Source organism: Sprattus sprattus, assembly GCF_963457725.1.
Source record: "Sprattus sprattus genome assembly, chromosome: 2".
NCBI classification, from domain to species: Eukaryota; Metazoa; Chordata; class Actinopteri; order Clupeiformes; family Clupeidae; genus Sprattus; species Sprattus sprattus.
The window spans coordinates 69,349,107-69,360,036 of NC_137921.1; the positions used below are offsets into that span (position 1 = coordinate 69,349,107).

A 10,930-nucleotide genomic window follows, 5' to 3' on the forward strand; every position below is an offset into this window, starting at 1 on the left:
CCTTGTAATTCACATACGCTAAGTAAACTACTTCTGGTACATGAATAAACACCTCAGAATGGCTGCTATAAGGGACACGGCAGTAAAATGCAATGTTGTGTATCCCAAATTACATGCCTTCTGTGTATCCAAGACACCAGACTTGTCACCTTGATTGAAGAAAGCAAATATCACTATTATTGTTCAGCGATTCATGATCACAGAAATAATGCAATTACATTATATTTTGGATGGCATCCTTCCTGTCCTCCAGACCTAGTGAGGGCAGTACGATTGTGCTTAGTCCTCTAGCTACAACATAACGTCAAACTCAGACGTTCTGTGGTTCATTCAGTAGGGAAACATGGCTGACACTAGAGAGAAGGGTTTGCAAGACTATAGGAAAAAATTATTGGAACACAAGGAAATTGATGGACGTTTAAAAGAGTGTAAGTTGGAATTTCAAGCTGTAACTGGTCGATGTAGTAAAAATTGTATCCTGAGTTCCGATTCTGTTATTTTAACTGAAAAACTGGGTGCTAGAGAACTAGCTAACAGGCTAAAACGCAAGACGCTTTGTCATGCTCTGGTTATGTTATCGAGACGAAAGTTAGCTAGCATTGCTTTCGGCTAGCCGAATTACTCTAGCAAGGTTGTGGCTATATCTATAACAACACATCAACAAATTAACTACATTAAGCCTACTAAGCAGTTGTGGCGAGTTATATAATTGACCATATTGTTTCCCTTTAGGGCCTAGTCTCGAACTGAACTGGGGCAACTACCAGTTAACGTTAGCTAATAGTTAGCCTCCAAATTAAGTTGGTTGACGACCAATGATCAACGTTAGACTGTGTGCAGGCCAACGTTAGCTGTCGGTTGTTGACTTCAAGCTCTATTAGCTTAAGCATTTGTTAACTTCAATTTACACCACAATATAACATTAGTTCTTATACGAAAATACACAGGTAGCCGGTTGATTAGCCTGTTTTAGGTAATGATGAGGTATATGTTATGCAATGTAAATTAGTCCATATATTAATTTGGATGCAACCAGACTCAATGCCAATGAAGTTAAGGAGTTAAACAAAACAAGTTAGGGTTTTAATAATCGTGCTCATAAGTAAGGAAAGTATCATTGTCTATCTGTAGGTGGTGCGGCTGGTTTGCTCTTTACACAAAATCCTACTCACCCTTGAATTTTTTTCCATGGTTTACAGTGAGGGAACAGCTAAAAGAGCTGACTAAGCAATACGAAAAGTCAGAGAATGACTTAAAGGCCTTGCAGAGTGTTGGGCAGGTAAGAAATTGTTCTCATGCCCTATTGTTAAAGTGACTGACTTGCAATTGGCTCATCTGTTGGAGTAATCTATCAACTGTATATACAAGTAAAATGTGTACAAATGTATAACTGTGAATCTCTTCGCAGATTGTTGGTGAGGTTCTCAAGCAACTGACCGAAGAGAAATGTAAGTTTGATCTTTGACCAGCCTGCTCTATTTTACATGGAATCTTCTGTATTTAATGAACTTGTAAGTAGTGTTTGTCCTCATATTAATTAAGTCTTTGTTTTCAGTCATTGTAAAGGCAACCAATGGGCCTCGTTATGTGGTGGGCTGCCGCAGACAGGTATGCACCCATATCTAGATTCTCTCTCTTTGAATTAGTTCATTTGATATTTTTAGGATGTATAATACTTTTCTGTGTGTTATATAGCTGGATAAAACTAAGCTGAAACCTGGCACAAGAGTGGCTCTGGATATGACCACTTTGACCATTATGAGGTAAGTAGGCCATTGGAAGAGGTCTTTCAATCCCACAGTTATGTTTGACTGATTAATTGTAACCTGTTCCATGTCTCTTCCAAAGGTACCTTCCCAGAGAGGTGGATCCTCTGGTGTACAACATGTCTCATGAAGACCCAGGCAGCGTGTCATACTCAGAGATTGGTGGACTCTCTGAGCAGATCAGGGAACTGAGAGAGGTAAGCTAGGTTGTGTAAACTCGAAAACTTGAGTAAATGGCATAGCCATACCATTCTCCTTTGACATAGAGATGAATATGATTGGATGTTGGTTTGCCATTGTAGGTTATTGAGTTGCCTCTGACCAATCCTGAGCTCTTCCTGAGGGTGGGCATCATCCCTCCCAAAGGCTGTCTGCTCTATGGGCCCCCAGGTAAGGATGTTACTGTTTGCACAGTCTCTTCATAGGGTTAGTGCAGATAGGTGGATGGCATTGATTAGCAAACATAAGTCATCCATATATCCGAGTATGTTAAAGTTATTCCCACCTCTGACAATTTAAATGTTAACATTTTAAGATGCATGACGTAAGTATGTCTACTATGTATTTGTAGATGTCAGACATCAACAATGTGTGATTCTTGAGCCACTGATAACATGAATGGGTGTATGGAAAAAGATCAATACTTTGACTGATCATAGGGGATCATTTGATACATATGAGACTGCCGTGTTATTTTTCTGGTCTACATGTGTAACCTAAAGTCTGTTTATGCAGGCACTGGCAAAACCCTCTTGGCCCGAGCAGTTGCCAGCCAGCTTGACTGCAACTTTCTCAAGGTAAGGTTTCTTCTGTATACGAAAGTTGTTGTGGAGAATGTGTATTTTGGTACCGTGATGATGGTCTTTTCTCGAACAGGTGGTGTCCAGTTCCATTGTGGATAAGTACATTGGTGAGAGTGCCCGTCTCATCAGGGAGATGTTCAATTATGCAAGGGACCACCAGCCTTGCATTATCTTCATGGACGAGATTGACGCCATTGGTAACTATAAGGATGTTTTTTGTAGAGATCACACCATGCGCTCAACCTTATATCGAAGAATCAGTAGACTGTGAAGTAAAGAGCAACTTAGTTTCCATCAACTTTGTCAGGCTGAGAGTTGGTGTATGTCTTGTAAATAACCAACCTATTTTTCTGAAATCTAGTAGCTGAACATAGGATAATGAACTATTAGTTGCCTAATTGTGGCACATTAAGTCTTTGTGTCTATAAAAACAAACCATTGACAACCTCATCTGGCCACAGTCCTTTTCCTGACACATATGTTTATTTACCTCAGGGGGTCGTCGGTTCTCTGAGGGAACCTCAGCTGATAGAGAGATTCAGAGGACACTGATGGAGGTAAGCACAGTACACACACGTATCCTATGATCTTTGGAATACAACTTTATGCATAAGCATCATAAAAAGCCTCTCAAAAGATACCTAGATGTTGGTGTTTTGCTGAAGTGGAGCATAATCATGAAAGGAAGGGGGCTATATGTATTTTAAAACAGTTCAATTGTTTGTAAAAAAAAAAAGTACAACAATGTCATTCCTCTTCTTCAAAGCACTGTACAGTGTTCCTCTGACAAATTACTAATTCATATCTGTGTTTGTCCCTCTGTCCTCTAGCTGCTGAATCAGATGGATGGTTTTGACACCCTGCACAGGGTCAAGATGATCATGGCCACCAACCGGCCAGACACCCTGGACCCTGCCTTGCTTCGCCCTGGAAGGCTGGATAGGAAGATTCGTATGTCCCTTTACTTTTGCTTAAGTTGTTTTAAAGAGTGGTGTTGTGCTAGTTTATAATGCCATTTGAGGCCTTTGGTCTTGGTGTGTAACTTGGGGGAGATAAAAATAGTTTTTCATTGAAAATCAGTGAAGTGACACAAGACAAACTAATGTATTATGTACTTGTTCTAATGTTGACATTAGATGCCATCTAGTTATAAATCAAACTCTAGAGCATAATTGAAACGTGCTTATTCCTCTTAAGGCGAGACACGGCAGGTGAAATATCGATTTTTTCATGCCCTGGTCAAATTTCAGATTTTGGGCTAGTTTGCCTCTTTAACTTGTTATCTTTCATACTACCATAAAGAAAACGTCAAAATTACACATTTAAGTGTCTGTTTCACTGCATTTAGTTCAGCCGCGGCATCCATTTTCTCCTAACTTTACCAAGAATTCTCCCTTGAACCACGTTCAGCGTTTCGTCTTTTTACACGACATCTTCATGCCTGGAATGACTTCAACGCTATGAGCCTCGATCAGAAGGCTGTGTAATCCAAATATGGGCATTTCCTTTCTTTTCAGCAACCAATCCTGACTTTCTGAAGGGATTCATTGGCTGACGGCGCTTTTCTGCTAACGTGATTCGCTCAGTGCCCCACGTGTTGTCTTTAAATGCGGTTTTCTCAAAATGAGTGTTTTTTCATTTTTAGGTACACATTTCTCAGCCTATGTAGAACCTAGGTACACCACACTTCCCAGTTTCACACATAGCATTGTTATGAAGACATCTACAGATGGATTTATTTATAAATTGTTCCTGGCCAGATTTATGGGTCATTTTACCTGGAAATCATGGCGAAAATAGGGTTTTTTAAGGCCACGGATAGTATATTTTGATTTCCCAGGTCATAAAAGCAGATATCCTAAAATCCATCTGAGTATTTTTTGTCATTTGATATATAAACAAATTAAAAAAAGAATTTTGGTCCTGGCTTCATCACAGTTTAAGATTCATGTACCTGAAATATATGCAAAAACGTGCATATTTAATGAGATCCAGCATAATTAGCATAATTAAATATGCAACATTCTAAAACTTGTAATACATTTTTTTCTTGTAATGATGTATGTAGTCAACTGGTAAAGTTTCATGGTGATCCCTTGTATTTAAATTTTTTACCCTATTCACCTGCCATGTCTCGCCTTAACCCTGCAAAATGGTCAGAGTATTCAAGTAAAGTTACTCAATGAACAGTGTTTTATGTATATATTGCCTATACCACTGCAGCGTGAAATATGGAACGTCGAATGTTTGTCCAAGCCTTATGGGGACGGTTTGAGTCATACCCACAATGGTTTAAACTACCTTACCTGTTTAACAAAACTGGGCTTTATCCCCCAACAGACATAGAGCTACCCAATGAGCAGGCTCGTTTGGACATCCTGAAGATCCACTCTGGTCCTATCACCAAGCATGGAGACATGGGTATGTCTGATTGTCCTGAAGAATTCTGTTTTTAAATATTTGGGTTTTCTAAATGGACCTGTAACTCATCATGATGTTTTTGGTTTCAGATTACGAAGCCATCGTGAAGCTCTCGGATGGATTCAATGGAGCTGATTTAAGAAATGTGTGCACAGAAGCAGGTGAGAAGTCCACGTAACACCTGTGTGTTTTGAGAAGCATACCACCATTTTATACAGATAGTTTGTCTTACGTTATCCTAGTCAAAAAAACAAATAAAGGTCCTTTCCTTACTTTTACAAGTCTATGTGGGCAGATCTGTAATAAGGTGTTAAGTTCAATGCCTGTCAGTATAGTGCAGTGAAATTCCTGGTTTGGCTTTGCAGGTATGTTTGCAATCCGTGCGGACCATGAGTATGTCACTCAGGAAGACTTCATGAAGGCTGTCCGCAAGGTTGCCGACTCCAAGAAACTGGAGTCCAAGCTGGACTACAAGCCTGTATAAGAAAACCAATATCTGTCCAACCACCTGTAGAAAACCTCAACAGGTTGCCAGAGTTGTACTGTATCATATAACTATCATCATAGATCTATTGATCCAGCGTATTTTTTTTTATTGTTTTTATTTGTTCCTTCACTTTTTTTGGTGTTTTGTTTCTGCTTCCTTAGATTGTTAAACGGTAGGCATCATCCTCTGCATCCCCAGTTTAGCAAGTTGTAGAGACATGCTCTTTCTGCAGTTACCATCAAGTTACCTCATACAGTAGCAGACACATGTTAATAGATTGCTATTCACATTTATCGTTATTATTTTGCCCATGGGCCAAGTATTTAGAGCTATTCTATTATATTCCCAAAAAAATTGAAAACTTTTACCCCTGTTGAGCATATGAAAAACAGTGTGCCTGGCTTGCGTCTTACTATGTCAATAAAAGTTTGTGATACCGGAGAGGTTTTGAGTCTCGGGTAAGTTTATTCCCACCACACATTTGAAACATCTCTTGAGTAGATGTTTACTCATTTTAGCACTTTCTTCTTATTTCATTTTACACTTCATTGTATGTCACAGCTTGTAGACAAATAAATAGACCTAGGACACATTGAAATATGTTACAGAAGAGAACACAAATTAGGAATCGTCTACATTTGCACAAAGAGGAGGAGGATTAGTCCTCTAATACTTAAAACCTAGGGTTGGTTAAGGAATGCTAGAAAAATGCATAACAAAGCAATTCACTGCAACAACACCATGCCCTACAACCCCTGCCATACCTACATAAAAGCTCTAGAACTATATCAAATAGAGTTCTTGACTACAACTTATTTGCAAAACTTGATGAAATACAATCAATCTTGCTGTCCAGTATCTGAAGTCCTTCAGTATCCCACAGGGACTACAGTGAGGTGGCATCACCTCCAGGTCAGACCTTAATCACTCATCTCCTTCTTCTTCATCGTGTTCTTCCTGCTCCTCTTCCTCCTCTGCTGGTGGCCTCTGTGACAAGACGAAGGACTCCATGACAAAAGCACGGCACATGGGGCAGTGCTGGAGGCGGGGCATGCAGCCATCGCACACACAGGCGTGGCGACAGGGCAGCAGCACACGGTTCAGGGGTGCGTTCTGGCACACCACGCAGTCCTTCCCTTGCACCTCCAACCACTCGTCTTCCAACTCCGGATCCTCCTCCGCTTCCTCTCCGGGTCCCTGGGCCTGTGCCTCGGAACCTTCTCCTCCGCCGGAGGTTGACTCAGTTGCTTCGGACGACCCCTCATTTTCGGTTGACATGAAGAGAGGCTGTGGGGAAGCAGCAGCCACTGTTTAGTCTTCAAACTCCTCTGGATACCTCCTTTTCAAGCAAGGCCTTGGCATATTTAACTTTGCATAATTACTGCAGCTTCTCTCAGAGGAGACATTGACTTGACTTAGCATTATTTAAAGTCAGGCAGAGGACTGGGTGAACCAAGGTTCTTTGCAAAATGAGTACTAAGGTTACACAGAATTTTTAGAGGGTAAACAAATATCCCCAGTGATACCTTCAACTCATACATGCTCCCTTGTGCGGTGAGGAGGTACTGAAACAGGACCCTTGCTGAAAGCCTGTTCTTGTCGTCAGGAACGTGAACTACGGTGACATTAGCAACCTGAGGGGGTGAATGAACAAGGATGTGCTGAGGTCATGATGCAGGCAGGATATGGCATTTGAAAGATGATTATCATTATATTCCACTGCACTTCTATATTACTGAGCATCAATGGATGTGTGTTTCAGGCTGTGCTCATTTTAACGCTAAACTCTAAGGAGAAAGTACACAGTACATATTGCTCAGTGAAGATACTGAAAAAAAAATGGCTGACAAGGCCTTAAAAGCAGGATGAACTATTGCACTAGTCTACAACACAGGTGAGCAGGAGCATCCTATTAATTCATTCATCTGGCTTGACTTATTCACTCACAACATCTGAACATAATGCTGTGAACCCTGTTGTTTATGGCCTCTCCTCTGAGAGTACCACATGAGCTAAAGCACAGTTCCAGTAGTACTTACAATGTTGTAAGTCCCCCTGGCTTCAGGCTCTGCAAGAGTCAACACAGCCACCAGGGGGTAGCGCTCCCGTGGCATTGGCCCGAAGTCTTTAAAACCCAGGTCCGCAGGGATCTGGGTAAACTGCTCCTCTTTGTTCTCTTTGTCTATGCTGAGAGCTGGAGTGAAGGATACCAAACTCTTAGGACTGCCAGAGGGATAATAAATCCGACATACACAGTGACATTACCTCAGTACATAAACCCCAATGATTTCTGCTTTCATTGCTGTCTTTTAATATTATGATGACAAGAAAAACTCTGGACCTCAGGTCCAATGACGAGTGTTGTTTTCACATACTGGAAGCAGTTACTGCATCTAACAGCATTACTGATTGTCCATTACGTGAGCATTTTTCCTCAAAAGATCGATTTTGTAATTTCCTTGTGGATCAATAAACTCTCCTCCTACCACCTGTCTGAGGTAGAAAACAAAACGCCAAGTGTTTGCACTGGGTATTTTGATTTGATTTGATTTGATTTCTTTATTTGATGAAGAGGGACAGTGTGCATTAATAAACATTAACATGTAAATGCACCCAATTGTAGCCAAAAGGCTAGTTTTCATTGGCAGTCCCCCAGCCAGACTGAAACTGGCTAAAGATAGGGAAGAATTACAGCATAACATTAGGGAGGGGAGGAGAGAAAAGACAACACCCAGACTATGCTCCTAGAGGAGTACAGTGTGGGAACAGTAAAAAAAAAAAAAAACACACACACCTCAGCACATAACACATACAACTCACACACAATACATACATGAATACAAAACCCCAGAGCTACATTAAAATGTATGCGTCTGACTACTGATAGAAAGGATACATGAAGCTCTGACAGTGGTAGTATTGGAAGTGAAGGGCCTCCTGGAGAAGCTGTGGGGTGGTGAGCCTGGGCCCATGCTGGTGGCTCTGCATTGCCAGCTGAAGTGCATGGATGCCACAGCCCCAGAAGCAGGTCAGGACACACTCTTCCAAGCATTCTGGGCGCAGCGTGACACCCTCTAAAACCAAGCCCACGACAGAAGAGAAAACAAGTCATTGCAATCTCATCATCTCCATTGTTTTTTAAAATTATGTTGGGAGTCTAATCAAAAGTAACCGCCCTCTCCTCCTGTGCTGGAGGGCTCAGTTAATGAACCAAGAACTTGGTAGCCTACTAATAAAGGGATATGTAGTGATAATACTCACCAGTAACTGAGGCTGTTGTGGTCTCCAACTCCAGCGAAAAAGGATTCGTCACCTGGACCATTCTCTTTTCTGGTGCAGATGAAAACGGTTCTGCATCGTCAGAACTTCGCAGAATGACGGGCACATCAAAACCGAACCTGGTTAAGGCATGAGAGATCAGTATAGGACGTGTTGGAATCATCGTAGACAAGTCTAGCTTAAGAGGTACAAATATCCAGTCATGCTCTAATATCCTCAGATAAAACTGTTTGCCATGCTACAAACACAATTAGCTTGACTGGTTATATACAGGACATCGGAGGAGTTTCATAGACGATGTGTCCGTGTAAATGGACATGATGACGCAGTTGTAAACATAAAACGTTATTTAATGACATCATCTCTCCCATGACAGGGTAAAAACACGATCTTCGAGAACAGGTTTAACAATGGAACGACAGAAAGCTGGAACTGAAACTTCTTACAAACATTGGATTTAATTCGCCTATTTAACCGAAAACAGACAGACATGGTTTTTGCTTCAAATCTTTCATAATGTTCATAATCGTTTTGATCATCGCAGTGGTGACATTTCTCTAACAGTTTTTGTTGACAGTTCACCTACCAGCCCAACACCATGGCGGCGGTAATGATGAAACACAGTGATATGACGCTGATGTAGAACAGCGGAGAATATTCATATAACATAACTAAAAACACTGCAGCCATTTTAAGTCAAGGTTCTGTTCACATGTCAAAGCAATAGCAATTAAATACATAAAACTACAAAACTTCAGTTGCTTAGCTGTCAGCTACGATCACGTCCGCATGATTCTGTACACTTCCGCTTTTCAAGTACGGTGGCTGGAAGGTACATGCGCTCGCTGGCACGCATTTGGGAGGAGCAACCACTGCACTGCTGTCACCCAAGCAAGATTTGCAAACATTAGGCTTGAAGCGGAATATATTTTAGACTATAGGTGAACAGGTAGGCTACCTTCGAATAACTTAATTGAAGGCAAGAATGCGACAGAACTGAGGTAAGAAAAGACCCCTTGAGGTCCGGTGGGCAGTTCACCAACTGAATATATTTTTCCGGACAGATGGTGGTGACTGCGGTCGGCAAGGTGGAGGAAGAGGTTTGTAACGTTAGACCGTTACTTTTATTATCATTGCTAGCTAATTAGAGGAATAACACTAACAAATCTCTTGGCTCTCTAATTTGCAATAATGAGCAGCTTTAGGGACAAACAGTCCTTTAACACTCCACCTGAAAGCGCGGACAACAGTGTAAGCGGTAGTGACTGGGATATGGCAAGTGATGTGTTTGTGTCTTGCTACGAACAGCCGATGGACGATGCTATACATGGTGGAATGGACTCGGTGCAGCCGGGTATGGATAGACATTTGCCGCTACTAATAGACCGACGTGGGCTATCCCAGGACGGCATGATTTTAGGCCTGGAGGAAGCCTACTCCGACTATCATGCTCGACTTAGTTCTGATCCTGGAACTGGCTATCTGGAAATCACTGGCGACCCAAATTACAGCGAAAGTGATGGGAGCATCACAACGAAAAAGCGAAATCGCTCCAACAGTTCCAGACACCGCGGGGAGGTTGTCACGGAGCTTGGACCAGAGGAAGTGCGGTGGTTCTACAAGGAAGACAAAAGGACCTGGAAACCTTTCGTTGGACACGACTCTCTGAAAATCGAGGTCGTTTATCGAAAATTCTGCGAACTTAATCCGGATAAGGTCAGACGCCGGGGACCTTCTGAATCAGAGGATATAACTGGGTCGACTGGGGGGTCTGAGCCAGCGGGGGGTGAAACTGAGAGACGAGTCTCCGATGCGGACAAGCTGCCCGTCAGTGACAGAGAGGACAGCGCGTGTTCTACGGTAGATCTGGACAGCATAGACGTTGATGTGGACGCCGTATGTGTCAGAGGGGGACTCTATGAAGTTGACATTAAAGAGAAAGAATGCTACCCGGTCTATTGGAATCGTAAGTAAGCTCCCAAGGCCCTTGATCTGCACTTGTCCGTAATTGCGATGATTCTGCGCTAAGTTGTTGCTGACATATGGGCACCATAAAGCTCGAATTGCAATACTAGCCTAACTATAGCAGGGCATTCGTTAAATTATGTTCTGCAGTGATTATGAAGGACAAGCAAATGCCTGTTGTACACCATATCCTGAATCGCAAACATCTC

At 41.9% G+C, this 10,930-nt stretch overlaps 3 protein-coding genes across 3 annotated transcripts in view; 2 read left to right on the forward strand and 1 right to left on the reverse strand.

Annotated features, from left to right (window-relative positions):
* Nucleotides 1-324: 324 nt before the first annotated feature.
* On the forward strand, nucleotides 325-5,918 carry psmc6 (proteasome 26S subunit, ATPase 6). The gene is made up of 14 exons (XM_080858229.1): nucleotides 325-428; nucleotides 1,200-1,279; nucleotides 1,409-1,448; nucleotides 1,556-1,608; nucleotides 1,696-1,763; nucleotides 1,849-1,963; nucleotides 2,069-2,156; nucleotides 2,502-2,563; nucleotides 2,643-2,766; nucleotides 3,065-3,126; nucleotides 3,400-3,520; nucleotides 4,910-4,990; nucleotides 5,080-5,151; nucleotides 5,356-5,918. Exons 1-14 carry the CDS (start codon nucleotides 344-346, stop codon nucleotides 5,472-5,474), a joined length of 1,170 nt encoding a protein of 389 aa, XP_080714355.1. The 5' UTR covers nucleotides 325-343; the 3' UTR covers nucleotides 5,475-5,918.
* A 95-nt stretch (nucleotides 5,919-6,013) lies between these two features.
* cgrrf1 (cell growth regulator with ring finger domain 1) lies at nucleotides 6,014-9,541 on the reverse strand. The gene is made up of 6 exons (XM_080832075.1): nucleotides 9,343-9,541; nucleotides 8,739-8,875; nucleotides 8,374-8,551; nucleotides 7,517-7,664; nucleotides 7,004-7,111; nucleotides 6,014-6,764 (listed from the first exon to the last, which is right to left on the reverse strand). The coding sequence occupies exons 1-6, from the start codon at nucleotides 9,444-9,446 to the stop codon at nucleotides 6,402-6,404; spliced, it is 1,038 nt and encodes a 345-aa protein (XP_080688201.1). The 5' UTR covers nucleotides 9,447-9,541; the 3' UTR covers nucleotides 6,014-6,401.
* Nucleotides 9,542-9,947: 406 nt separating this feature from the next.
* Nucleotides 9,948-10,930, forward strand: part of ddhd1b (DDHD domain containing 1b) — a gene marked incomplete at its 5' end in the record, with an annotated part of 10,006 nt that continues 9,023 nt past the window's right edge. Inside the window, one exon of the mRNA XM_080833501.1 lies at nucleotides 9,948-10,722. Within this exon, the coding sequence (XP_080689627.1) occupies nucleotides 9,948-10,722 (775 nt within the window). The remainder of the gene's footprint in view (nucleotides 10,723-10,930) is intronic.

Coding starts and splice junctions, on each gene's coding strand:
- psmc6 (XM_080858229.1), top strand. CDS start 344: ATGGCTGACACTAGAGAGAAGGGTTTGCAAGACTATAGGAAAAAATTA. Junction 1,609..1,695: donor TGGTGGGCTGCCGCAGACAG/GTATGCACCCAT, acceptor TGTGTTATATAG/CTGGATAAAACTAAGCTGAA. Junction 2,157..2,501: donor TCTGCTCTATGGGCCCCCAG/GTAAGGATGTTA, acceptor CTGTTTATGCAG/GCACTGGCAAAACCCTCTTG.
- cgrrf1 (XM_080832075.1), bottom strand. CDS start 9,446: ATGGCTGCAGTGTTTTTAGTTATGTTATATGAATATTCTCCGCTGTTC. Junction 8,876..9,342: donor GCCGCCATGGTGTTGGGCTG/GTAGGTGAACTG, acceptor TGCCTTAACCAG/GTTCGGTTTTGATGTGCCCG. Junction 7,665..8,373: donor TACCACTGTCAGAGCTTCAT/GTATCCTTTCTA, acceptor TCCAGCTCTCAG/CATAGACAAAGAGAACAAAG.